Here is a 26,746-nt window from a genome sequence, read left to right on the forward strand (position 1 = left end):
AATATTCGGGCTTTAGTTCTCCACATTCAATACAAACCATTGGATTTCAGCTCGAACTTACATGCAGCTACTGGGAATTATGTAATCCTGCATCAGGATCGTTCCCAATGCCCGACTACACATGCGTCCACTTGAAGAAAGCTTAGCCAGTCAGTGGAACTAGTCACAATATCTATTGACCAATCTAGTGTTGGTAAGCGGCCGTACTCCTCGCTCTCTGCAGTGGTGGAACACAAAAACTTATCAAAAGGATGGCCGTTCATAGACCCAGTTCCACAGATAATACTAACAGCGGACGCGTCCCTCACTGGCTGGGGAGCTCATCTACAACAGCAGACAGTGCAAGGCTTGTAGAGCCAACAACAGAAGTTGCTCCACATCAATCACCTAGAGCTGCTTTCAACATTTCTAACACTCCAGGCTTTTCAAACTCACCTACTGGGCAAAGCTGTCCTAATTCGTACAGACAACATGACAGCCATGTATTACATACAAAAACAGGGGGGGGGGGACACTCTCTCCAACAGTCCCACTTAGCCCAAGACATCTGGAGGTGGGCCATTCACCACAAACTTTATCTCCCTCCCAGGAATCAACGGCCAGATTGCAGATCTCTTCAGCAGGCAGATACAGCAAATACATAAATGGGAACTCCACCCTCAGGTCCTCCTTCCATGCTTTCAACGTTGGGGAGTCCCTCACATAGACCTGTTCGCCATATACAAAACGCAAAATGCTCATACTTTGCATCCAGGTATCCACACCCATTGTCCAAAGGCAATGCACTATGGATGAATTGGTCAGGGATATTTGCTTATGCTTTTCTGCCTCACACTCATTCCATTAGTGGTTTGGAAACCCAACCAAGCGACCCGGACACTAATCCTAGTTGCTCCCACATGGGCACGTCCGCCTTGGTTCACATCCCTATTGGACCTCTCAATAGGTCCACAACAAAAACTACGTCTTACACCCAATCTTCTTGCACAGAGCCATGGAGACATAAGATATCCCGACCCAAGTCAACTCAATCTGGCTCCTGAAGTTTTAGAGTTTGGCTGTCTTAGTCTACCGCCAGACTGCATGAATATTATCAAAGAAGCTAGACGTCCTACCACAAGAGCCTACTATGCAGCAAAGTGGAAGCGGTTTATGAAACACTGTAATAACAACCACATTAACCCGCTTGATGCTTCTGTACAAAACGTATGTTGTTTGTTACATCTGCAACGTTCCAATTTAGCGTACACTTCCATATGCTTACATCTGGCTGCAATTGCTGCATACCTCCAGAATAGACAATATCTATCTCTTTTTAGAGTGCCTGTTATCAAAGCCTTTATGGAGGGACTCAAAAGAGTCATTCCCCTGAGACGTCCACCTGCTCCAGTGTGGAATCTCAACATTGTTCTCACCAGACTAATGGGTCCACCCTTTGAACCATTGCTCAAATGTGAACTGCAATTTCTCATATGAAAAGTTGCTTTCCTAGTTGCTGTTACATCACTCAGAATAGGAGTTGGCTTAACGGCTAGGGTGGCCGACCTCGAATCTGGGGAACTGGGTTCGAGTCTCGGCAATGACGCTGAACATCCTGTGTTTCTGGGAAAATCACTTAATCTCCCGATTCTGTCCGCCTAACAAAAATGAATGTGACCTCATGTAATGAAACTTGTGCTATGTAAAACGCTCTGATACCCGATTCTGGTCAGGTTTGTGCTGTATAAAACTCTGTAAAAAACAAAAAGAGTGGGTGAGCTTCAGGCATTAACTATAGAATAACCCTTTTTACAAATGCACCAAAATAAAGTGGTTCATCTGTTGAGTTACCTGTGTTCCTACCTCAACCAGATTCAGTGGCAGAACGTGCCCTACACACATTAGATGTGAAGAGAGCATTGCTTTATTACATAGAAAGGACAAAACCTTTCCGTAACACAAATAAACTATTGGTTTATTTTGCTCCACCACATAAAGGCAATCCCATATCAAAATCCGGTATTGCAAGGTGGATAGTCAAGTGAATTCAAATATGCCATGCAAAAGCAAAACGAACGTTAACAGTTCCACCTAGAGCACACTCTACACGCAAACTGGGCGTTTCTATGGCATTCTTAGGAAATATACCCATAGATGACATATGCAAAGTTGCAACATGGTCTATACCTCAGACATTCACAAAACACTGTTGTGTAGATGTGTTGGCAAGACAACAAGCTTGAGTGGGCCAGGCAGTTTTAAGTACACTATTTCAGACCACTTCAAAATATACAGGTTAGCCACCGCTTTGGGAGATAACTGCTATGTAGTCTATGCATAGCATATGATCTACGGCTCATATGCTTCGAACGGAAAATGCTACTTACCCAGTATGCATCTGTTCTTGGCATATCGAGCTGTAAAGTCATATGCGCCCACCCTCCTCCATGTGTACCTATACCTGTTGCAGTAACATCTTACTTAGATACATACATTCATGGACATCACCTTTTACTACTCTTACTAACTCCATTATCACCCTCTGCGGGAAAACAATCTAACAATGGAGTCTATGCTCATGTGCACTATCACCGAAAAGAGAAGTCACCTACCTCGTGACTGGAAAAGACTTTTTCGAAGAAAAACAAAGTGCGAACATCCGGACCTAACACTAGATGGTGATCTATGCACAGCATATGACTCTACAGCTCTATAAGCCAAGAACAGATGCATAATGGGTAAGTAGCATTATCCTTCTGATGTTTGCTTTTACTCTATGATAATGATTTGGGTGCTCTGCCTGCTGTAACCTGATGGTACTTATGGTTTCTCAGCTTCAGTACAATATTTGCCTTCTTGTTCATTAGGCCACATCGGATGTGTGTTCTACTTATTAAGTACCCCTTTTTAGGTCTGGTGTTAGCCAAGACCTTTTGATTTTAATAAAATTATATGTATAATATACTTGCATAAAGGTGTTTTCAGCCACCTCACCTCATCTACTGGTCTGCTCTTGTGGCGGTCATATTTTGCTTCTACCCACTTCAGCATATAGCATGGGACAATAGGTCAACCTACTTCAGTCACTGGCTAACGTCACTTTGAGTGACTGCATTTAGCCCTTTCACAAGGATCACATCCACACACAAAGTAGTCCCTTCAGTGCCAATGTTTTTGTTTTTACTTTATTATTACTTTAGTGTTGCCTATGTTTGTAGAGCTACCAGATGAGACGATGGGGTAGATTACAGCTTTATCAGTCCCTTTCGCCTGCCAATGCTGTTGTAAATTTATTTTGAAGCAGGCTTTTGCTTATTTATCTGACTGTTGCTTTTTCATGCCATACCAGCTGCTCCCAAGAACTCTGAATATCAGCTCATGATGGTGCTCTATCTTTGCAACCCTGTCTGTCTGTCATTCCTTCTTTATTTCCTTTCTTTCGTTTTCTTCCCTTTCTATTTTTCTTTCTATGTTTCTTCCTTTCTTTTTTTCCAGTCTCTTCCTGTCTTACTACTTTTTCCCCTCTTTGTTTCCTTCTTTCTTTTGTGCCTTACTGTCCTCTTTTATTTCTTTGCTTCTTTCCACTTTCTTTCTTTTTCTTTCTTTCTTTTTCATTCCTTCTTTCATCCTTCCCTTTTTCTTTCCTTCCTTTGTTCCTTATTCTTTCCTTCTTTTCTTTTTTCTTTCTAGCCTTCTTTTCTTTTCTTTCCTTTTACTTACCTTTTTTTCTTCTTGCTTTTCCTTTCTTTGTTCTTCATTTCCTTTCTTGCCTTTATCTTTCTTCCTTACCTTCCTTGTGTGGTTCTGTCATTCAAATTTGTTTTTCCAACCTCTCCAGTAGGCACCAAGGGGCAGTGCGTCGGCCCTCTTCAGCCACTGGCTGACTTGTCTCAGTTACGCTTGCTGCCTTTTCACAGGGAGCTCATCAACACACAAAGTAGTTCCCTTCAGTGCCAGGAAGTGCTATGGCAATTTGTGCTTTTTCAGACCAAGACAACGTTTCTGCCTTTAGCCAATGTTTTTGTTTAGATTTATGAGGGCCCTGCAAAACAAGAATTGCCAAAAGGTTGATGGACTACACCAGACCTAATGGCTTTACCAGTGCTTGTTGCAAGTGTGATCCATGCACCAGCTCCTACCTCCCACCCCATCCCCCCGGCCTAATTAAGAGTTGGGGCCAGTTTTGTTGTTGTAATAACATACAGTATGGGTAGTATTCGGTTCTTTACTACCACCTTATTGTCTCCGGCTCAAAATGAGGTCCTGACGTGTTTATTACCATCATAGGTCATTCACAGGTCTAAAAATTATCTGCTTTGTGCTAAAAACTGATGGTAGAACATCCTGATGTATAGAGGAGACAAACTTTCCCTCATTTCTAGAGAAAGTTCCAAATCAAGTGGAAAATCCATCAGTTACATTTATTCCTCAGTACTCTCATCAGTGGATTCTCCAAGTGCAGGAAAAGTCATTTTACGATAGTGGCCAGATGTCAACACACATCACGTTTTCCAGAGACTATCTCTGGGATTCAATCTATATGGCTTTTTTTCCTCCTGATGCCCTGTGTGGTCTCTGGATGATCAATGTATCTACTCAATTCAGATTGTTTCAGTTTAACCATCGCAGTGTACTGGAACTGCGGTGCATAATAAAAAGAAGCGACAGGTACAGTCTAATTAAATTTAAAAAATCATGTACTATTGTACATAATCGATGTCTAAAGCAGTTAGCTCATGGGTAGAGTGCGAGCTGCAGCGGAGTGTGTGTAGCCAACAGGCTTGGTGCAGCCTTTCAAGTTATGGGTTTGATAAAATGACTGCTATCGAATTAAGTAATTATATCAGCGTTTATTTAGGTTTTTCAAAACATTCCAGTTTGTGGAGGGCACTATATAAATAATTAATATTAGTGTTGTAATCCTCGCACTACTGCTGTTTTGCATTCAGGGAGCATTTTTTATGATTTCTTATAAAATGGTCGCTCAGAGGTGACTTTGATTATACAATTAATTTTCAAGGAGCTGAGGGTGGCTTAGTGTGCGCACATTCTGCTTTTTTATTCCCATTCCATTCACAGTTTTCGCATAATGAGTAATTGTCCGCTCTGAAAGTAAAAGCAGCTCTGAATGTAGGGAAGCTAGGAGTGAACACAAAAAGGAACCCCGGTGATTGTAATATGTAAGAACTACAGTTTGCAGTCACATCACAAGGTCTACTACGGGCATACTTAAATGGGAAGCTATTACAAATCTACATTAGCATAACCAGAACCATGCAAAAATGTATGTGCTGACTTTCTCTGGAGGCTGTAGCCCAACCATCTAACATTTTAACTGAATGTATCCTTCTATACTCTCCAAATATAGCCAATCAAACAGATTAAAAAATACTTCTCACTTCATTTATGAATGAATGTATAAAAATAGTTTGGGATAAATTATCTTCCTAAGGATTTGGTCAATCTGTGCTGCCCTGACCTTGTAGATTTTTAGACAACCCTGTCTGTATTTCTCCAACTAGCTCAACAATCATACAAGCCCACTGGAGGTGCTTCCTTCTGCTTAATGTTTACTATCATCTCAACCAGTCACTGATGCCAGGTGGATACCCGAAAATGCATCTCCATTCTGAGTTAGATTTCCAACCACCTTTCTGGGAATGGCAGTGTGAGTCTAATCCGTGGCACAGACTTTTCTACCTCTGAGCATGTGGGAAGACTGCTCCACACTCTTTCGGGTAAAAGGTCCTTCAGTCCACTCATTTGGGGTCCTCGAATTAAGGAGGCCCTTTGAATGCTTGAGAGGTGAACTAATTTGTGTTGAATTGGTGATATCCATCTCGGAAATCCCAGCCTGCAAATACACACTCTCTTGCCTGTCCTACCAAAAACCTTGGGTGGAGTGGTCTACAGTCCAATACGTTTCTCTTTCAGGCAATTTTTACATTGTTGAGTGAAACTCACCCCTCACTCTTTCCTTGTGTTGTGGTCATCTCTCCTGATAGTGGGTCTCTGAGGGAGGCCAATGAACATCACACTAGTGCAAGTCAGAACTCTTATTGTAAACATTGGGCAAGGAACCAAACCATGATCTTCAGGCTTTAGAGGGTGCACTGATGTGGTGAATACACTTCCCCTTGATAGCCCCAGAGAAGCATGATAGCCATACAGCTTTATTAGACGAATAGGCACCCGGTCTTGAAAAAAGATGCATTATCAAGGTGCTATCTTTGTAACAAGGGGGATGAGATAGGCTTGATTGTAGGAGATCCCAGGGCATCGGAAAGGGACATGGCTGTCTTTGCCCAAAGGTGATCTCCTTTGATGAATCTCATAAGAAGCAGAAGAGATGGTCTCCAGTTAAAAGCACTTCAGTGTTCAAACTGGTGAGAGGTGACAGGGCTCTCAGATGGTTTGGTCTCTGGGTCCAGAATGGAGCCATTCTACCTCATGGTGACAACTAGTTGGCCAAGTACCATTCATACAGCCAGGGTGGTGCTCCTTGACAGAAGTTGGTTATATAATTTGAGGTAAGACTACTGCTATTTCAGCTGGAATGCTTGCATTTCTGCTGGTATAAACAACAAGGCGCACAGACATGGCTATCAAAGAAAAACAGAATGTAAACCCTCAATTTTAATGATATGAAAATGGAGATTATGTTGAGAAGTGTATGTTCGAGGTAGGTGTCCTGTAGATACACATGCTTTGCATACTTCTGCCATCTGGTGTTGGGTCTGGATTTTTGCAAGTTGTTTTTCTTCGAAGAAGTCTTTCCAGTCATGAGGTAGGGTGACTCCTCCTTTCGGTGATCGTACACATGGCAATCGCCTCCATGGGGTTTGGACGTGTATTGCTGTGCTCCGGTTCGAATACTTTCTTTGGGTTCCCCTCAGTGCGCAATCCACTGTACCCTTGACGATATTGTTTTTGTACGCATTTCTCTGTTCTCCACGTATCTAATCAGTCAACAAACTTTCCATCTTTGGTCGAAAACTTCATGGGCTGTCCTCAGGCTTAGCCGCATCAGTCCAACCTTTTGCTGATGGAACGGACTCAGTTTCAGTTCTGTCCTCGGTGCCACGGCAAGTACCCTTGCACCGACCTACATCAAGTTTCTAACTTGTGCCTCTCACCAAAGCACAAGGAGGAAGACTGCGATGCCTGTAAATCATTTCAGTTGAAGGCAACTCTGCATGATCGTCGAGCTGAACGACGAGAAATGTAACACCAAAGCATTCAACACACTCTGAATAACTTTGGCGAAGAATCCAAACATGAAAAGGTTAAAGCGTCGGCGGCAGAAGAAGAGACCTTCTCTGTTCCAGAGTCAGATTCTGAACTCAAGATCGACTTGGAGTCCAAAGACGTACCTCCGGGACACGGTGCCAGGAGTACGATAGACCCTTTGCCCCCCAAAACCTCTTACAAAAAGCACAAGGCTGCGGCACCATCCCTGCCTTCTGGCCAAGGTCAGCACTGAAACAATGGTTCTGACGACTCTGAACAAATCATCAAGCCTTCTGGCTCGGGACCGAGTCTGCAGAAACCCTACATTTCGAAGGACACATCTGGTTCAGAGCAAAAACCCTCTGCTCCGAAAGAGAAGCGTGCTTCAGAGCCGAAACCTACCGCTCCCAAAGCAAAGACTATCTTGACAACAAAGCCTTCGGTGCTGAAATGGAAGGACAACCTCTCCGAGACTCCAGAACCAATTTTAGACCTTTTTAAAGACAAATTGGATCCTAAACAAAAGACAGTTTATATCAATCCTGATACAGGACACATTTTGGCAAAGACACCAGCCAAATGGAAACTTCATTCAGTGGACCCTCTAAAAAAGAAAAAAGACATTGCTAGCAGCCCTGCTTATCCGAGCCCCAAATCCCCCCCCCCCCCCCCCCCCCCCCCCACCTCCACCATCTTCTCCAAAATTGCCAATACTAGATCCTTTACACATAACACTTCAAGGATCACCCCATACACAAACTGAAGGGATGATATTGATGATGAACACACACATTTACCTGTAGATCCATGGAAGGATTACACCATTGACCCTCCATTAAATAATGGTCCAGATCTATACCCTGCAAAACAATCACCACCAGATGATAATGTGGCTTATCAAGAGCTTATTGCTAGAGCAGCAGAGTATCATGGGGTTGCACTACATAAGGAATCTTTAGAGGAAGATCTTGTGTTTGAAATATTAGAATCAACACATAGGTCAAGCCAAACTCTCCCTATGTTAAAGTGCATGATGAGACATGCAAACAACATATTTAAAGACCCCTTGCGAGCACGTATTTTAGCTCCCAGAGTTGATAAAAAGTAAAAACCGTCACCTTCTGATCCTGTTTTTGTATTAAAGGACTCGCTGGTGGTGTCCAATGTTCGTAAGAGAGCAAATTTACAAACCTCTGGTGATGCACCTCCCTGAGGCAAGAATTTTAAGCTGATAGATGCATCGGGGAAACGTGTAGCTGCTCAAGCTGCTAACCACTGGTGCATCGCAAACACACAGGGCCTTCTAGCTAGGTACGAGAGGGCACACAAACACAAAAGCAAAATACAAGAGTTAGTTCAGGAAGGCAAACTCTTTTCTAACTCTTCCATCAGATGTACTCTAGATGCTGCTGACACTGCAGCTAGGGAGATTAATACCAGCTTTCTTCTCAGAAGGTATGCATAGCTTAGGGTTTCAGGGTTTAAACCTGAGGTTCAGCAATGCATTTTAAACACCCCTTTTGATAAGCAGCACCTGTTTGGTCCTGAACTCGATCAGGCTTTGGAAAAAATGAAGAAAGACACAAAAGTGGCAAAGCCCATGGTGGGAGCGCTCCAATTCCCTTCAAATAGAGGCTCCTTACACCACTCCTGTTATAGAGGAGGGTCCAAAACCACATCCTCAGACCCAAATGCTTCCTCTTATAAAGGCAACACGCAATCCTCTCTCTCTAGAGGTTTTTATAGAGGAGGGTATAGAGGAAACAATTCCAAAGGTAGGGGTAGATGTGCCACAGTGCGTAACTTCCCTTCTCCCAACAAATAGTGACTTGCCCACATTACCCCCCACACCCCTGATTTAACACCTGTCGGGGTAAGGCTTCAACAGTTTCTCCCCATTTGGCAGCCCATAACATCCGACAAATGGGTCATCTATCTTATCTGACATGGTTATTGCCTGGAGCTCACCACCAATCCTCCGTATATTGGGGAGAGGAGTTGGCCTAACAGCAAGGGCGGTCGACCTCGAATCTGGGGAACTGGGTTTGAGTCTCGGCAAGGACGCTGAACGTCCTGTGATTCTGGGTAAATCACTTAGTCGTCTGAACCTAACCAAAATTAATGTATGTCCTCATGTAACGTAACTGGTGCTATGTAAAGCCCTCTGATACCCGATTCGGGTCAAGTTCGCGCTATATAAAACTCTGCATAGAAAAAAGACAATTCCACCTTGCACTAACAAACTGAAATCAGACCACTTACAGTTACTCAAACAGTAGGTGCAATCTCTCTTGGAAAAGGGAGCCATAGAACCATTTCCATTACAGTACCAAGGGTCAGGGGTTTACTCTCTCTCTACTTTCTGATACCCAAAAAGAACGGCTCCTAAAGACCAATTTTGGATCTCAGATTGTTAAACCAGTACATACTGTCAGAACATTTCCATATGGTAACGCTTCAACAAGTGCTTCCACTTCTACAGCAAGGCGATTTTATGTCCAAACTAGACTTAAAGGACGCATACTTTCACATTCCGATCCATCCAGCTCATCGCAAATATCTCAGATTTCTGCTAGCAGGCAAACACCATCAGTTCAAATACACCGATTCAGAGTAACTAATGCTCCTAGAGCCTTTACCAAATGTCTAGCAGAAGTGGCAGCTCATCTCAGAAGACAACAAATTCACATCTCACCGTAATTAGACGACTGGCTTATCAATGCCGGCACACACCAGAAGTTTCTACAACACACTCAGACCATGCTAGACATACTCTATTGATTGGGCTTCACGGTGAACACGCCAAAGTCTGGCAGAACACCCTCCAGGAGTCAACAATGAAATTGCCGACCTCTTCAGCAGAAGGAGGCAGCAAATACACGAGTAGGAACTTCATCCTCAAGTTCTCCTTCCATACTTTCAAAAATGGGGATTTCCATAATTAGATCTGTTCGCCACAGTGGGCAACGCAAAATGCCCAAACTTTGCCTCCAGGTTCCCAATTCTTTGCTCCAAAGGCAATGCCCTATGGATCAATTGGTCAGGGATATTTGCCTATGCTTTTCCGCCTCTCCCACTCCTTCCACGCAAAACCATGGAGCTCAACTTAGCGATTTGGCTCTTGTAGTCATAGAGTTTGGATACTTACATTTTCCACCAGACTGCATGAATATTCTAAAAGAAGCAAGAATGCCCACTACCAGAGCTTGTTATGCAGCAAAATGGAAATGATTTGTTAACTATTGTAATAACAACAATATTAATCCTCTAGACGCTTCTGTTCAAAACATTATTCGTTACCTTCTGCACCGACAGCAAACTAGTCTTCCTTATACATCTATTCGATTGCACCTTGCAGCAGTAGCTACTTATTTACAAAACAGACAGCCTTTATCTTTGTTAAAAGTTCCTGTGATAAAAGCCTTTATGGAGGTCTTAAAAAGAGTAATACCACTCAGAATACCTCCGGCACCGGTAGGGAATCTCAACATTGTACTTACAAGACTCGTGGGTCCACCCATTGAACCATTACACAATTGTACTTTACAGCTCCTTTCATGGAAGGTTGCCTTCCTTTCTTTTTGCAATCACTTCATAAAGGAGAGTTGGTGAGCTACAGGCATTAACCTCAGAAAAACCCTTCTTTCAGCTTTGTAAAGTTCTTCGCACCAACCCAAAATTCCTCCCTTAAATAGTTTCTGCTTTTCATCTTAACCAATCAGTTGAGTTACCTGTGTTCTTCCCTCAAGCTGATTCTGTAGCAGAATGAGCTCTTCACACACTTGATGTCAGAAGACCGTTATTGTATTATATTGAAAGGACAAAAGATTTTCGTAAAACAAAGCAACTGTTTGTTGCATTTGCACCACCTCACAAAGGCACTCCTATCTCTAAATCTAGCATTTCAAGATGGATTGTTAAATGCATTCAAACTTGCTATGCAAAAGGTAAAAGAGCTTTAAATATACCCCCAGAGCGCATTCCACTCACAAAATAGGGGCACCTATGGCCTTTTTAGGTAACATTCCTAAAGCTGACATCTGTAAGGCTGCAATATTGTCTACACCACACACATTTACCAAACACTATTGTGTGGATGTGTTAGCACACCAACAAGCCAATGTAGGGCAACCAGTGCTAAAGACACTTTTTCAGACAACCTCATTGTCTACTGGTTAGCCTCCGCTTTGGGAGAATACTGCTATATAGTCTATGCAAAGCATGATATCTCCAGCACACATGCCTCAAATGGATTATGTTATTTACACAGTAAGGATCTGTTCTTGGCATGTAGAGCTGTAGATTCACATGCGCCCTAACACCTCCCTGGACACCTGTAGTTGTTGAAGTTCTCATTATTTACCTTATATATGCATGGACATCTCTGTACTACATTCACTTACCCCATCTTCACCCTCTTGTGGGAAATCAAACTGGAAAGACTTCTTCGAAGAAAAACAACTTGCAAACATCCGTACCCAAAACTAGTCGGCATGAGTATGCAAAGCATGTGAATCTGCAGCTATGCATGCCAAGAACAGATGCTTACTGCGTAAGTAACATTATCCTTTTTCAGCATATAAGTTTGCAAGTTCTTAATAGCGTATTTAATCCTGAAACGTAAAGAAAGTTTCTGCATATAATACTAAATCTGGAGCAATAACTCAACAAGAACCTTGCATAGATATTTATTGCTCCATATAGGTTTTACATGCACTCTAATCTACAAATGATGCCCTATGTAATAATTGTAAGCTTTACTCTTGTTACTGAGGGACCCTTTCAAGATTTGATGGTTGTCTGTCTTTTTGATCTTATTAAGGAGAGGCCACGTCACCCAAATGGGGAAGTTCATGGTGGAATATCCCCTACCTGCAAATATGGCTTGTGCAGTGATCAAGGCAACATCTGTGGGCTGTGAAGATCTCCTGCTTCCTATAGCCTCCATGTTGTCTGTAGAAAACGTATTTATACGTCCAGGTAAGGGGGTAGTCCAAACAGTAAGATGAATACTTAGGTTTCCCAAAAATGTAAAGTGTATCTAGCGTGTATTATATTTTAGCAATAGTGCATACCTTTTAAAGTAAAATAGCATTGAGTTTTAGCAGAAACTGCGTATAGAATTTGAATGAGCACAGTTGGAAGTTCATGTGATGGGCACAGGTTACAGTTTTCTGCAGCTATATTTGAGAATAGAATTCAGTAGAATAGAGTGTCAAGGGCAGGATCTTTGCTGTGAGAAAAAAATCCAATGTAGGGAACTCGTGATATGAAGTTTTAAAGATTTACCACTAAATATCACATAGCGCCTAGTGAGACATCTGATCGCGCTGGACAGTGTCAAAGTTTCAGGCCAATCGCGATGGAACCCGGCGTAGCCATCCCTCGCAGTAGGTCTCGGTCAAAGTTTTTACCTTCTGACTTAGAAACTTTTCTGGAGCTTTTCTTTCCGGGGTCCTTGAAGCTCTCAGCCAGTCCGGATTTGCTGAGGGTTCATGGGCTTGCCTTGCGTCGAGCTCCCAGTCAAACTTGTGGTAGCCCGACCTCTGGAGCTTTCCAGTGGGACGTACCAGGGATCCAGGCCGACTCGCGTTTGGTCCTGGTCACCTTTCCTAAGTTTGTACTCAAAAACATTTAGAGTTTTTTCTTCCGGGGTCCTTTGATGCTTTTCACCGGGCTGCATTCGGTGAGGGTTCGCCGGCTTGGGTTTCAGCCTACTCCCGGTCAATCTCTGGAAGTCGGACCTCTGGAATTTTTCAGCGGGATGAACCTGGACATCAGATCGGCTCACAGTTGATATTCGCTGGCCTGGCTGGCCAGGTCGAGTCGGTCAACTTCTGGAGCTTTTTTTCAAAATTGTTCCAAACTTCTGGACTGAAGTTCCCCAAAGGGTCCCAAAGTGTACAAAACTTAGTCAAAGGGCCTGTAAGCTCCAAGATGGTCCTGAAAGTTTTGGACTTCAGTTCCCATAATCCACTTGGACAAAACCATTTCAAATCCACTGTTAGTACTCCGGGCTGAGTATATTTGGTGGTGATGTTCCAGGTTAGCTCTGTTAACATTTTGCTTGCTGGGCTTCCACTCTTAAGTCATTCTGAGGCAAGGTTGTCCAGAGGGCTGTAGTTCTGGATTGTGCAGAAGGTGCAGTCTTTAAAGTAGAGGCCCCGGTTGGTGCAAATCAAACTTCTCAGCATGGGCCTTTCTTCTCTCTTAAGTTTTAAGCAGCAGATCTGAGACGCTTTGCCCCTCTCAGATACTTATTCCAAGTTCCCTGGGTCAAGCAGGAGGGCACTCGTGTCCAATGAGGTGCAGGGCAACACTCCAGGGTATGACCACATTCTCCAAAGTGTGGCACTATTTCTTCCCAGAGAGAACCATTTCTCGAAAATTCATCATGGCTGTTATTCCAACAGGGAGAGAAGAGCTGGCTAAACACACCTCCAGGATTGCTAATCTCCAAAGTCTACTCCCTTGCACCTGCTCATTCCTTCCTTAATCCTACTGTCTTTCTGGGTTCAAAAAGGAGAGGTGCAAATGAAACTGGTTTCTTCTGCCTGTCTCCTCCTTCCACTGAATAATATTGTGTTTGAGGCATGTGAGTTGTAGATCACAGGCTTTGCATACTCCTGCCATCTAGTGTTGGGTCCGGATGTTTGCAAGCTGTTTTTCCTTGAAGAAGTTTATCCAGTCACGAGGTACGTGACTTCTCCTTTAGGTTGTTAGATTGTTTTTTTCCGGCATCGGGTTCTGATGTGTATTGTTGCGCTCCGGTTCAAAGCCGTTCTTTGGGTTCCCCTCGGTGCGCAATCCACTCTACCCTCTCTATTGTTTCGAATGCGTATCTCACTTCTCCGCGTATTGTATCAGTCGTGGAAAACTTCTATTTCGATCAAAGATCTTCGGGAAGGCGGTCCGGCCTAACCGCGTCGGTCCACTTCGCAGTCGATGGAACAGACTCAATTCAAATTCTGCTCTTGGTGCCACACCAAGTATCCGTGCACCAACTTGCATGAAGTGTGCAACTTCGAGCACAATGAACAGGACTGCTGACGCGTGCAGATTGTTCCGATCGAAGAAAACACTTCATGATCGTTTGGCCTGACGTCGTGAGATGCAGAGTCAAAACGTCAAATACACGCCGGACATCTTCGACGAAGGATCCGAGTACATATTCGACGCACAAGGGGCCGAGAAAGAACAAGAAGAACTTGTTTCCATTCCAGGATCGGACTCCGAGATGGAAAAGACTTGCCACAAGGTCAACATCCCGGGAGTACCGAACGCCCCTTAACGCAAACTCCAACTCAATCAAAAGGCTTCGGTCCCACCCCCGCCTTTGGGCCACGGTATGCACCGACAAGATGTTTCTGACGCCCCGCCCTCTGAGTTAAAAAATCAAGTTGCAGACTTTCTCCGCAGACAGAGACAGCAAATCCACAAGTGGGAACTTCCTCCCCAAATTCTTCTTCCCTACTCTCAGAAATGGGGATTTCCTCACATACACCTGTTCTCCACAGCTCAAAACGCAAAATGCCCAAGCTTCGCCTCCAGGTTCCCACACCCACTCCCCAAAAGCAATGCCCTATAGATGAACTGGTCAGGGATATTTGCCTATGCTTTTCAGCCTCTCCCACTCATTCCACTGGTTGTTCGGAAGCTCATACAATCATCCCTCAAACTCATTGTCATAGCTCCCACATGGGAATGTCAGCCTTGGTTCACCACCCTGCTAGAGCTCTCAGTAGCTTCACACCAAAAGCTGCATCTCAACTCCAGTCTTCTCACTCACATCCATGGAGAAATCAGGCATCCACATCCCAAGGAACTCAACCTAGTGATTTGGCTCCTGAAGTCATAGAGTTTGGTTATTTAAAATTACTACCAGACTGTATGAATATCCTAAAGGAGGCTAGGAAACCTACTACTAGGGCATGTTATGCAGCAAAGTGGAAACGATTTGTTATTTACTTTAACAATAACAATATCAATCCCGTTGATGCATCAGTGCAAAACATCATCTGTTATCTCTTACACTTAGAGCAATCTGGATTAGCTTACACATCCATTTGATTGCATTTAGCAGCAGTAGCTGCATACTTACAAAACAGACAACACTTATCTCTATTCAGAGTACCAATGATTAAAACCTTTATGGAAGGACTAAAAAGAGTAATACCACCAAGAGCTCCACCTGCACCAGTATGGGACTTAAACATAGTCCTTACGAGGCTAATGGGTCCACCTTTTGAACCAATGCACAAGTGTCAACTACAATTTCTCCATGGAAGGTTGCTTTTCTTATTGCAATTCAGAGGAGAGTTGGTGAACTCCAGGCACGAACTATACAAGAGCCTTTCTTTCAACTTCACAACGACAAAGTGGTTCTTCGTCTTCCTAAAGTGGCTTCAGCTTTTCACATCAATTAATCAGTTGAGTTACCTGTGTTCTTTCCTCAACGTGATTCTGTAGCTGAACAAGCTCTACACACACTAGATGTTAGAAGACCTCTGCTATATTATGTGGAAAGCACAAAAGATTTTCGGAAGACGAAACAGCTATTTGTTGCTTTTCAGTCTCCACAAAAAGGCTGTCCCATTTCTAAATCGGGCATTGCAAAGATCGTGAAATGGATCCAAACATGTTATCTGAAAGCGAAAAGAACCTTGACAATACCCCCTAGAGCGCATTCCACCCGCAAAATAGGGGTACTATGGCTTTCTTATGAAATATTCCCCCAACTGAAATCTGTAAGGCAGCAACATGGTCTACACCGCACACATTCACCAAACACTATTGTGTAGATGTATTAGCGAGGCAACAAGCTAATATAAGCCAGACAGTACTTAAAACACTTTTTCAGACAACTGCATTAGCTACAGGTTAACCACTGCTTTGGGGGTTTACTCCTGTATAGTCTATGCAAAGCATGTGATCTATATCTCACATGCCTCGAACGGATTATGTTACTTACCCAGTAAGCATCTGTTCTTGGCATTTAGAGCTATAAATTCACGTTCGCCCATCCGCCTCCCCAGGTAACTATACCTGTTGCAGATTTCTTACTTTACATACATACGCATGGACCTCTCTAGTGTACCCTTACTAACTCCATTCTCACCCTCTGTGGTAAAACAATCTAACAATGGAGTCGATGCCCATGCGCACTATCACCGAATCTGCAGCTCTACATGCCAATAACAGATGCTTACTGGGGTAGTAACATTATTTTTACGACCACTCCCTCTGCTCTGGCATTCATATCTAGCAGAACCCTGCCCATCCAGAAGAGCTGGCTAACTCCAGGGGCTATTTATCACCTCCTCGAAGGAGCCTGGCTAATCCACTTAACTCTGACTAATCAGGACAGACCATTTGAAGGCTGAATTTTGGCTAACAGCCTAGAAAGTCCTATAACTTCTTTTCTGTACACTTTAGGGGAAATTCAACAATACCATATTGTTGGATTTATCAATACCATATTAGGAAGTCTTTGACTGACATTTGTATGATTCGCCTAGTGGGAATTATTAGTTAATAACTTCCTGCCATGTTAACCTATGTGGCAGGGGTTTTGCAATGGGAGAAGTGACTTGGACCATTTTTCCATCACCAGGGCTTATAAACATATATTTTATAAGGAACCTGCCTACATCTACAGGACCCCCGCCCCTAGAGCACCTAGGGGAGGCTTTAGGGATTCTGAATAGGTAAAAATATTGCAGCTCCTCACTCCACAGTGCTACTAGCACAAAAGTCGATTTTGTGAAGCACTTTATCATAATGTGGGAAGTGAAATGTGAACGTTCACTTAACCCAGGGCATGTAAAACTCATTTTTATAAGGGTCCTCACTATAAATATCTACCCAGCCCCCTCCCCCCCCCCCACACCCACCCCACCCTAGGGATACCTAGGGGAGACCCTTGGGGTACCCAATATGCCCAACATTGTAGTTCATCACTTTTTAAGTGCCCCAAACACCAAAGTCGAGTTTGGGCACAATTTGCATTTTAAAAGCAATCTTGCAACACACGGCTGCTTTTAAACTGACTCAGGCTTCAGCAAGTGCAGAAAGGGCTGCTGTCCTCTAAACTGCCATGCCCTATTATATGCTAGGAACTTAAATGTAGTTTCAGTCCCCCTGCCCTTTTATGTACTAGGGCCTTACAGGGGATGTCATGCCAATCATAGGGGTACCCTAACCCATTAAGTACCCCATTGTATGTAGGTCTTTTCATTGTATTCTAAGTATCTCTTTCAGCATAGCACTGGCCCTGGGCCTAGTTAGGCAGAGCCCAGGTTCAGTCAGAATCAGTTACCACCAGTACCAGTCAGCAAAAAAGTTGGGGGTTTCTAGGGCACAGGATGACTTTCTAACACATATCAAGGAAATCAGGCATGGCTGTATAGAATCTTATATCACTGGAGTTTGCCACCGAAGTGCACATAAAACAGCACACAATTTGAGCATATATCACAACTTATTTTATGAGCCTCTCACACACCCAATTATCCACCAGCTAACACTCCAGTATCAATACAGATATTGACCCCCATACATAACATAACATGATATTTATTTGTAAAGCGCACATTTACCTCTTGGGGCACGATGGTGATGAAATAGCATATTTATTTTACTCATACCTTATTATTTACTTGCTCAACCATGCCAGTCCTTCCAACCATACTGAAATACCTCAAATATGTAAGGGTGTTTGCACTGCTGCAACTGTACTGTGCCTGTTATGTGAGAGAGGAGGCCACACTGATATTTGCCGATCTTTACCTGTTCTATCACAGTAGGATGCTTGTACAGCTGCTGTTGTGTTATACATTATTTTACCTGTTTTGTGAAGGAAAGAAGCTTGCACTTCGTCCTAGGCTGTACCTGCTCCATGAGAAATTGAACCCTTCACTGCTGATGCCCAGATATAATTGCTGTGTGAGGGATACTGTGGTATAATTCTGTGATAATGGGAAACTTGACAATTGATGAACGTGGTGTATCTGTTCTGCGAGAGTGGAAAACATGCACTGCTAATACAAAGCTGTGCCTGTTCTTAGTGTGACACTTGCACTGCTCAGTGTGTGTTGCACCCATTCTGTGTGGGAGGAAGCTTGTACTTGGTGTCATTATTGGGCAACTGGATGGGGGTTCTAACCATGGTTATGAGCATCTAGTAGATATCCAGGCTTCTTCAAAGACCACGTTTCCCAAAGAAAATTACGGGACATTTGTGTGTGTTTTGAGGTTCTGGAAGTACTAGGATACAGTACTTACATAAATGTTTGTGTAAAACACTATGTTTGTGTTTTTAAAATAGCAATTCTGCTTCTATTTGAATTCAAATATTTAGGAATAGTCTACACTACTCAAAAAACATGTAATGTGTTTTGAGCTTGTAGTTGCTGCTTTATGTTTATATTTCTAATGTGAAAATGCTGAATTTTTGTGTTTTTTTTTTATCTGACTTTTCATGAAAATACTGGTCAGACTAACCTTTTGTTCAAAGTTCCAACCTTTTCGAATCAGCTTAAATGGTTAATGCACCTGGGCCACTGCATGTAAAGTTGGATCTCACATTTGTAGTCTAAGTAAGACAGTTTTGTGGGTTAATGCTTTTGTTACGGATATCTTTATGTAAACGTTGGTCCCACCTGCTCCCTTCCTTTTGGCTCTCCCTAAAACCCCTTATTTACTGCAGGGGGTGATGGTGCGAGTGTTTACTTGGACTCAGGTCTCCCTCCCTCTTCTTAACTCAGCAATATTTTATCTTCCCTTTCATTGTTCTCTCCCTTCAAGTCATGCTCATATGATTATTGCATTATGATGTCCTGCCACATGCCCACCGTAATGCCAAAATTCCTAGGGCCATCATGGACATAAATCAGCTACAAGCTGTCTCTAGCTTACGGTCTGCTTGCTCAGTAACACATCCAGTTTAAACCATACGTACACATCACCCTACAACTTCACTCTACATTAGACACGTCTCCTAGCAACATCATGCATAATTAGCAACTCTAAGCCATCCAGTTGGTTAAGCGTTGCTACTCAATAGCACATATGGATCAAGTCACCCTTGGCAATTGCCCTGCAACAATAGAACACATTAGACACCATGGTGTAAATGGTGACTCTAGGCAGTCATCCACGTGCCAGCCAATTGATAGGAGACTCGCCCTAGATATCGGTAGGAAATTCAAAAATTACACCATCCACTGGGTGCAAAATCACAATTCTGATAGAGACTTCTAACTTCAGAACGTCTCAACTTGTTAATTTTCCCTGGCACCACTCAGATTGGATCCAAAAACTTTAAAGCAATTCCATTGCTTGCCGAGAAGTGGCGTCATCTGGCTGTGCATTGGATCCGTCCGTATCTGAATATGTCTGGGTCTCTATATATTCGTGACCTCTGTGTGCTTATATAGGTTCCTTTGTTTCTGTGCCTTCCGAAGCGAATCCGGAGGAAGCAGTGCTGTCTCTTGACAGAATATTCACTTAGGAAAACGTGTTTTTCCCATAAAATTCTTGGAGTGTGAGATGTGGGCCCCAAAACTACACAGTTTAAACTGTGTTGTGATTGTCAAAGGATGATGTCAGTAAGAAACACAAACAAAGTTTGCCTGTGGTGCCTTGCGGCTACTCCTATGTGTAGCAAAAACACACTGGTGCCTAGTAACAATACTATAGGTGCAAAGAACCAAATGGTGAATAACATTTATTCAACCTCGTTCTTCCTCACAGACAGCCACTGCAGATGCAATGTGTTGTCTGAACTACACCACAGTGATCATTTTTGGTACCCCACCTAATCAAAGGATTTGAGGTGATCGCCTTTCGGAGCGCCACCTAAGGATCCGTCCCTAATGCCAACTTTGCCACTCAACCTCCACCCGAAGTCAGACCTGACTTGCACAACATTTGACGCCGTCCCCGGTGCAGAGTTCGACACCATGGGCTAGAGTCCTGATACCGACGTCACCATCGCCTGACCTGGATCCGACAGTCTTCAGAAGCGCATCCGAGGTTCTCTATCTTAACTTACAAATGCAAGAGTTAAAGGCCAAAGTGTTGCCAGAGGTTCTTAACCCAACAGCTGCCACTCAGGAACCTCTGCATCCTGCAAGGAGCCCCTAGTAGTACTTGTGGGCACTTGGGTGAAACCAGGATCTTGCACACCAATCAAGAGACAGGTGGCAAGGTAGCACAGGCCTACTCCCAGGAACACAGACTTCCTAATACAATATTCCACCTCTGAGAGCTTGGTGGTACAGGCATCATCCAACCAACAGAACCCCAACTCTTTTCCAACCACTTTGCCCGACAGAAAACTCAAACGAATGGAAAAATTAGCAAAACATGTTTTTCCAGTGCCTGTCTTGACCTGCCTTCAGACAACACCTTGTGCCTCCTGGGACAGTATTCGCACCCCTTGTGAGACCAAGTGCAGATGTATTGCCAGCTGTCCTCAAGGAGTCAGACATGCCCTGATTTTCGATGGCCAAGATTCTGCGTAATATACTATCTGTTCTAACCTGGACACAGCCTACTGCCTGGGTAGGGTAGTCGGTGCCAGCGTTGTGCATATGCACCATAACTAGATCCACTCCAGAGGCGACTCTTTGGATGTCCAGAAGTCACTAATGGAGATGCTGTTCATTGGCCTCCCCCCATGTCAATATCCCTTTAGAGGCTTCTGTAGGGGATATCTGCAGATGCAGCATCAATATGGGCCCCCGTAGCAACAGGGCTCCTAGCCCTTCTGGGGGCGAGGCCAGAGAGCCTACCGACAACTTTCAGGCCCACAGGGACAACATTCTACCCAAACCACACTCCCTTCCTTCACAGCCACTGCTGAAAAAACAGTTTAATTTGTCCTTGGCAGCATACCATCTACCTATAGAAGGTTAGATAAGCTTTCAACTCTCCTGGATAGCGGAGCTTCACATTGTACCAATGGGTGCTCCAGATTGTACTCTTTCTGTTCTATGCCACCCACACCGCAACACCGTCCCAGGACCACTTGGCGTACTCCATAAAGACGTTCAGGCTCTCTTAGCCGAGAGCGCAATAGAGAGGGTGCAGGCATCAGGGATCGGGACTTGCTATTATTCTCATTATTTCCTGGTTCCGAAAAAGGACAAGGACCTCCATGATGCTTACCCTGGCCAAAGCTCTGTCTGCCCTGGATCAACGATACTGGAAGATGCAGCTCAACTTGCAGGATGCATATTTCACATACCTATATTGCAGTCCCATAGGCTTTACCTGCAGTTCCAGGTAGATTAAGAGCACTTTCAGTTCTCCATGCTCCCCTTTGGCCTGACCAGTGCACCTCAGGTGTTCACGAAGATAATGGTGGTGGTTGCCGCCCATCTGCGGAGGTTAGGAATACGAGTCTACCAAAAACTTGATGACTGGCTACTGAAGACATGCTCAACTAAGCCCATCGTAAACCACATCCAGACTATGTCCAGCCTGTTAACATCAGTGGGATCTGAAGTCTAAATGGGCTCAACACTAAGGCAATCTCTCCGACCAAATCCAGGTATTGAAGGAGACTGCGAAGAATCTGCAGTGGTTTCTGCTCAACCACAATTGGATCAGAAGCATACTCCTCTCACTACCCCACCCAGAGGTACTGGTCATGACAGATTTATCCTTGCTGGGTTGAAGAGTTAATCTGGGACAATTCGAGATCAGAGTACTTTGGTCTCAGGAGGATGCACACCTCTACATTAACTTGCTGGAGATGCGAGCTATTCGCTTGGCTCTGAAGGCATTCCTCTCTATCCTCAAGGGGGAATGGGTGCAGGTTCTCACAAAAAACACGTCCGCCATGTGGTACTGCAACAAACTGGGTGGATCGGGGTGGAGCGGGGTTGTGGGTCCTATGCCAGTAGACTCTGCACCTTTGGAAGTGAACGTTTAGCACATCTCCCCGATCACCCACCACCTGGCAGGATCTTTACACGCTAGGGCAGGGATCTCTGCCACCAGTGTCTGCCAGATCATGATTAGCAGTTACACTCCAGGGTGTCACAGGGTGTTTTCTAGCAGTGGAGAATTCTGGCTTGATATATTCGCCACCAGAGAGAAGGTACAGCGTCCAAATTTTTCACATTGTAGTGCCCAAGGCAGTCCTCCCTCCGAGATGCCTTCCACCAGCACTGATGGGTTGAACTCCTGTACGCCTTTCCGCCCCATCTCTCCTGCCCACAGTACTTAAGCAGATCAAGAGAGACCAGGCCCAAGTCATGATAGTGTCACAGGACTGGGCGAGGAGGGTGTGGTATCTAAAACTTCTGAAGCAAAACACTTTGACACCTCGTTGGTGCCAATACACGCTGCACAGCCGACTTGAGGAATGAATCCAATCAATTAAACACTTCTTAATTCTTCCTTTGCAATTTAACTACATTTTTCTCCTTTGCTTAACTCTTGATATTCGTTCAATTCATTTTACTCAATCCGTGGACACAAACGAAGGAGGCGTGATAGATTCCACATGCCACAGCTTTATTAAAATCACCCAATGCATTTCGGGAAACAATTCCCTTCGTCAGGGGTATCTAAAATACAAAATAACATCATTGTCGTTTGTTTGTACCTTGAAACGCAATTCATACTGACAATCTTATTATGAACATATGTCTGTATAATACGACTAACTTGACGGTTCCTTACTTCAGTTACAAGTTGAAAAATTATATACGTCTATAGCTGATCTACCATTTATGTATAAACGCTAATTTAAAACCATTGCTGAACTAAACATGCGTATATGCTTACCGTGACACATGGCTAATCCTCCTCTAAGAAAAAGGTACGAACGTATTAAACATCCGTGCTCCTGGAAACATCTCAAACCGGTATGAAAATACCGCTTGCCTAATTGCAGAGAACCAAATCAACTGCTGATTGCTGATGGAACTTATACCCCACCTCCCTTCATTTCTACAGGTGGATGAGCACGTTTACGCACGCTAGCAAGCACGATCAACACTAAAAAAAGACTTATCAGCTAGAACTACTAACGACCTTGGTCATAAAATGCTTTGAACTACAGTTTAACAAAAACCTCGTAAATCCGAACTATTCTCGCTCGATAATTAATGTTTAAAAACCGCAGTTCTTAATTTCGTGTCCTACGCTCGTGCAGTCAGGTTCAAACAATTTTTAACAATGTGCTTAAAGAAAGTGTACTCTGTGTCATGTAGCATATAAATCTACCAAAGTGAACAGTCCGTTGTGAACATAAAGTACTGTAGAACTGAAGTATGATGATAACCTCGTAAATCAGGTCTTTTCTCGCTCGTAAACTAATGTTAAACAAACACAGTCCTAGATTTCGTGTCCAGTGCCTATTGGCTATCTTGTTCAAACAACTTTTCACAATATGCATGAAAATAAGTATACTCTACATCAAATGGCATAAAAATCTACCACAGTCAATAATCCATTTAGAAATAGATAACAATTCAATTTCACTGTACGCTCTCCTTCGTTGGGTCGCTGATTTCCCAGTTCCATTTCGACTCGCTTTGTTGGCCTTATATTCATGGTTTTCACGAGGGTGCAAACTCACAGAGAGGACGGAATCCATTGTGAAACATCTAAACAAGTAGTGAGATGCACACCGATTTTATCCGAAATTTTCAGTCAATTAAACACTTCTTAATTCTTCCTCTGCAAAGGAAGAATTAAGAAGTGTTTAATTGATTGGATTCATTCCTCAAGTCGGCTGTGCAGCGTGTATTGGCACCAACGAGGTGTCAAAGTGTTTTGCTTCATTGTTACGCGCAATTGGGCGGAGTGCGCTTCACGTTTTGCACGCCAATACAGGTTGAAAGAGTACATGACTGAAAATTTCGGATAAAATCGGTGTGCATCTCACTACTTGTTTAGATATCTAAAACTTCTGGCCATGAGCATAGGTCCTTCGATCGGGCTGCTCCTTCGGGAGTACCTCTTGTCACAGCACCAGTGCCGAGTCTTGCACCCAAACTTGCACAACGATATCTCCATGTGTGGAGATTAAGAGGCGACAGTTGAAGGTCTGCGATCTTCTTTATGAAGTAGATGATGGCATCCTAGCCGCCAGGCATCCATCAACCAAATCTGTTTACGCACGATGCTGGGGGACGTTTTTGTCTGGTGTTCTGCCTGAAACATTCATCCCTGTAATACACAGTTGTTGGCTATTCTTCTATTTTGTTTATCACTAGCCCAGCAAGGCCTTACTGTGCCAACTATTCAAGGTTATCTCCTGGCCCTTTCGGCTCTCTCCGTTCATCTGGCCAGTCAGCTCTCTTTTAGACAACAGTTCTGATGGGTTTTCTGAAGAGGGTGGTCCATATATTTCCACCAATTCCCTTTGTGATGCCATAGTGCAACCTTAATTTGGTACTCGCCTATCTGATGTGCACTCCCTTTGAACCCATGCACATTAGCCCTCTTGGCCTTTGTGCCATCAAGACAGCATTTCTCCTCGACAAAACATGGGTCAGGCAAGGGAGCAAAATCCACTGTCTGTGATAATACCATATATATAATTTGTCTTAGATAAACTGGTCCTCCGGATGAAAGCGGCCTTTCTGCCCAATGTATAGTACCATCCTTCCATGGAGGGCAATCCATCACCTTGCAGGCCTTCTGCGCACTGCCTCATCCCTCCAAGGAGGAAGAACTGCTTCACCACCTTGACAAAGGGATCTCAGGTTCTACATTGAGCAGACAGGAGATAATCAACAGGATTACCAACCTTTCATCTCCACATGGATTGTTTTATGCATTAAGATCTGATACTGGAAAGTCAAAAAGCAGCCACCCCACACTGCACCAGCTGTTTTCAATGACTCCTGTTCCGACGGCATGGATAAAAATCAGAAAGAAACTGATGTCTGCACCTGAAGGGGTGTATATATAGAGGCCCTAATGTCCTATCCAAAGCAGACCGGTCTGACTCTGTGCCTCATGCCTTCACCTATTGATTCGTGAGGTAATTGCTTTCCAGATCCTGTCTGGCATCTGGGGAAGCTCACAAAGGGAGGAATATTCAGTTAGGGTCTCTGAAGGTGAGTAACCTGTTTGTCAGTGCAATACTTGTTTTTCCGGTAGTCGCCGGGGATTTGTTCCTGGCAACTACCTATTGCCACTACATAACAAAAGTTATGTTCATTCCCCATGACTGGGCGTTTTGCCTTCATGTACAGGGCATGTATGAAGAGTGTACGTGTATAATGTTCTCTCCACAGATGAATTGGTGAGTGGGGAATTTCATTTTATTTCTTGACTGCTGCACAACTTGGTGCTTTCCTTCATTAATCTGTCTGTATCCTTCTTGCACTTACCGAAGAATACAAAAGGGTGATGGACGGAATGCTGGAATTAATCTCAGTCACTGGTAATTACTCTGAGTTGCATCCCAGTCCACCTTACACATGCCGACCTGCCCGTTTTTACTCAGTGCAGCTCCCTGAAACCTTTTTTATCTGGTGGGTGTGGGAGTTTTCCAGCCTTTTTCTTTGTTTACAGTTGTTTTTATCCTCCTTGATTGAAACCAGTCCATCCGGTTTTCTCTGTTCTTTGTCTTCGATAGCAACTGAAAAAGATGAAGTGCATGTCTGATCTCGATCCACAAATTGCCTGAGATCATCCCAAATAGTTTTGACTATGGAATCTTTGCTCACAGGCCCCTAAAATCCGGATAGCAACTCGAAGAAGCACTGCTTCAAGATTGCCAGAATACTCACACTTTTGATCAAAGCAGACCATGTGATCCTACCTTCCCTTCCCACCTTGATCTCTAAAAGGGTATATGTACTGTGCTGGTACTTTCTCCAACCACCAGAATATTTTGACCTCAACCACTCGATTTGAAGATAAGACTGCTAACTAATGTAGGCACCATTGGGACGTCCTATTAGATAACTGACTCACTATTCCAATAACTGTGGCCTGTGTCCCTAACTGGACAATGATGACTGGCCACCATTGACCTGTGTAACTACTGAGTCTTCACCCCCACTGAGTTGTCCAATATTCTAAAACAAGGTTGTGTCTGCATGTGTATCCTTTCTTCCCATCCTAAATACCTTCGTCGGAGGAAAGCTCTCGCAAAATACTAAGTTCTGATGCTCCGTCCATCACCACCCCCTTTTGTACCGCTTTGTTCGCCATAAGTTGGCAAGGTATGCTCCGACGTGAGTCCCTTGCTCACTTTGCCACTGGATTCAAGCAAGCCTGGCTGAAGACGGCTGAAATGCCAGAAACCGGTCCTAGGAAGCTTGTTTCCGGTCCAGGGAAGGCATGGCTTGGCAGTTCGGGCTGGACTGTTCCCATGAGGAACAGGGTCAGACTGATTTGTATACGGCCATGTCTGAACTGGGGGTGGCAGAGTGGGCTAAAGAACGGTGATGGATCAAACCCAGATCTGTGGACTGGGTGTGAGTGTTTGATTGGTTCTGATGCTCCGTCCATCACCACCCCCTTTTGTACCGTAAATGCCTATGAAAGCTTGTCTTTC

At 43.9% G+C, this 26,746-nt stretch overlaps 1 protein-coding gene across 1 annotated transcript in view; it reads left to right on the forward strand.

The window, feature by feature from the left end:
- The window catches only part of DHX40 (DEAH-box helicase 40), a 332,526-nt gene that overhangs the window by 199,821 nt on the left and 105,959 nt on the right, over positions 1-26,746 (forward strand). Inside the window, exon 12 of the mRNA XM_085649399.1 lies at positions 12,032-12,189. Coding sequence (XP_085505525.1) covers positions 12,032-12,189 — 158 coding nt within the window. The remainder of the gene's footprint in view (positions 1-12,031; positions 12,190-26,746) is intronic.

The sequence above is a fragment of the Triturus cristatus genome, chromosome 3_2 (genome assembly GCF_964204655.1).
Source record: "Triturus cristatus chromosome 3_2, aTriCri1.1, whole genome shotgun sequence".
Classification (NCBI taxonomy): domain Eukaryota; kingdom Metazoa; phylum Chordata; class Amphibia; order Caudata; family Salamandridae; genus Triturus; species Triturus cristatus.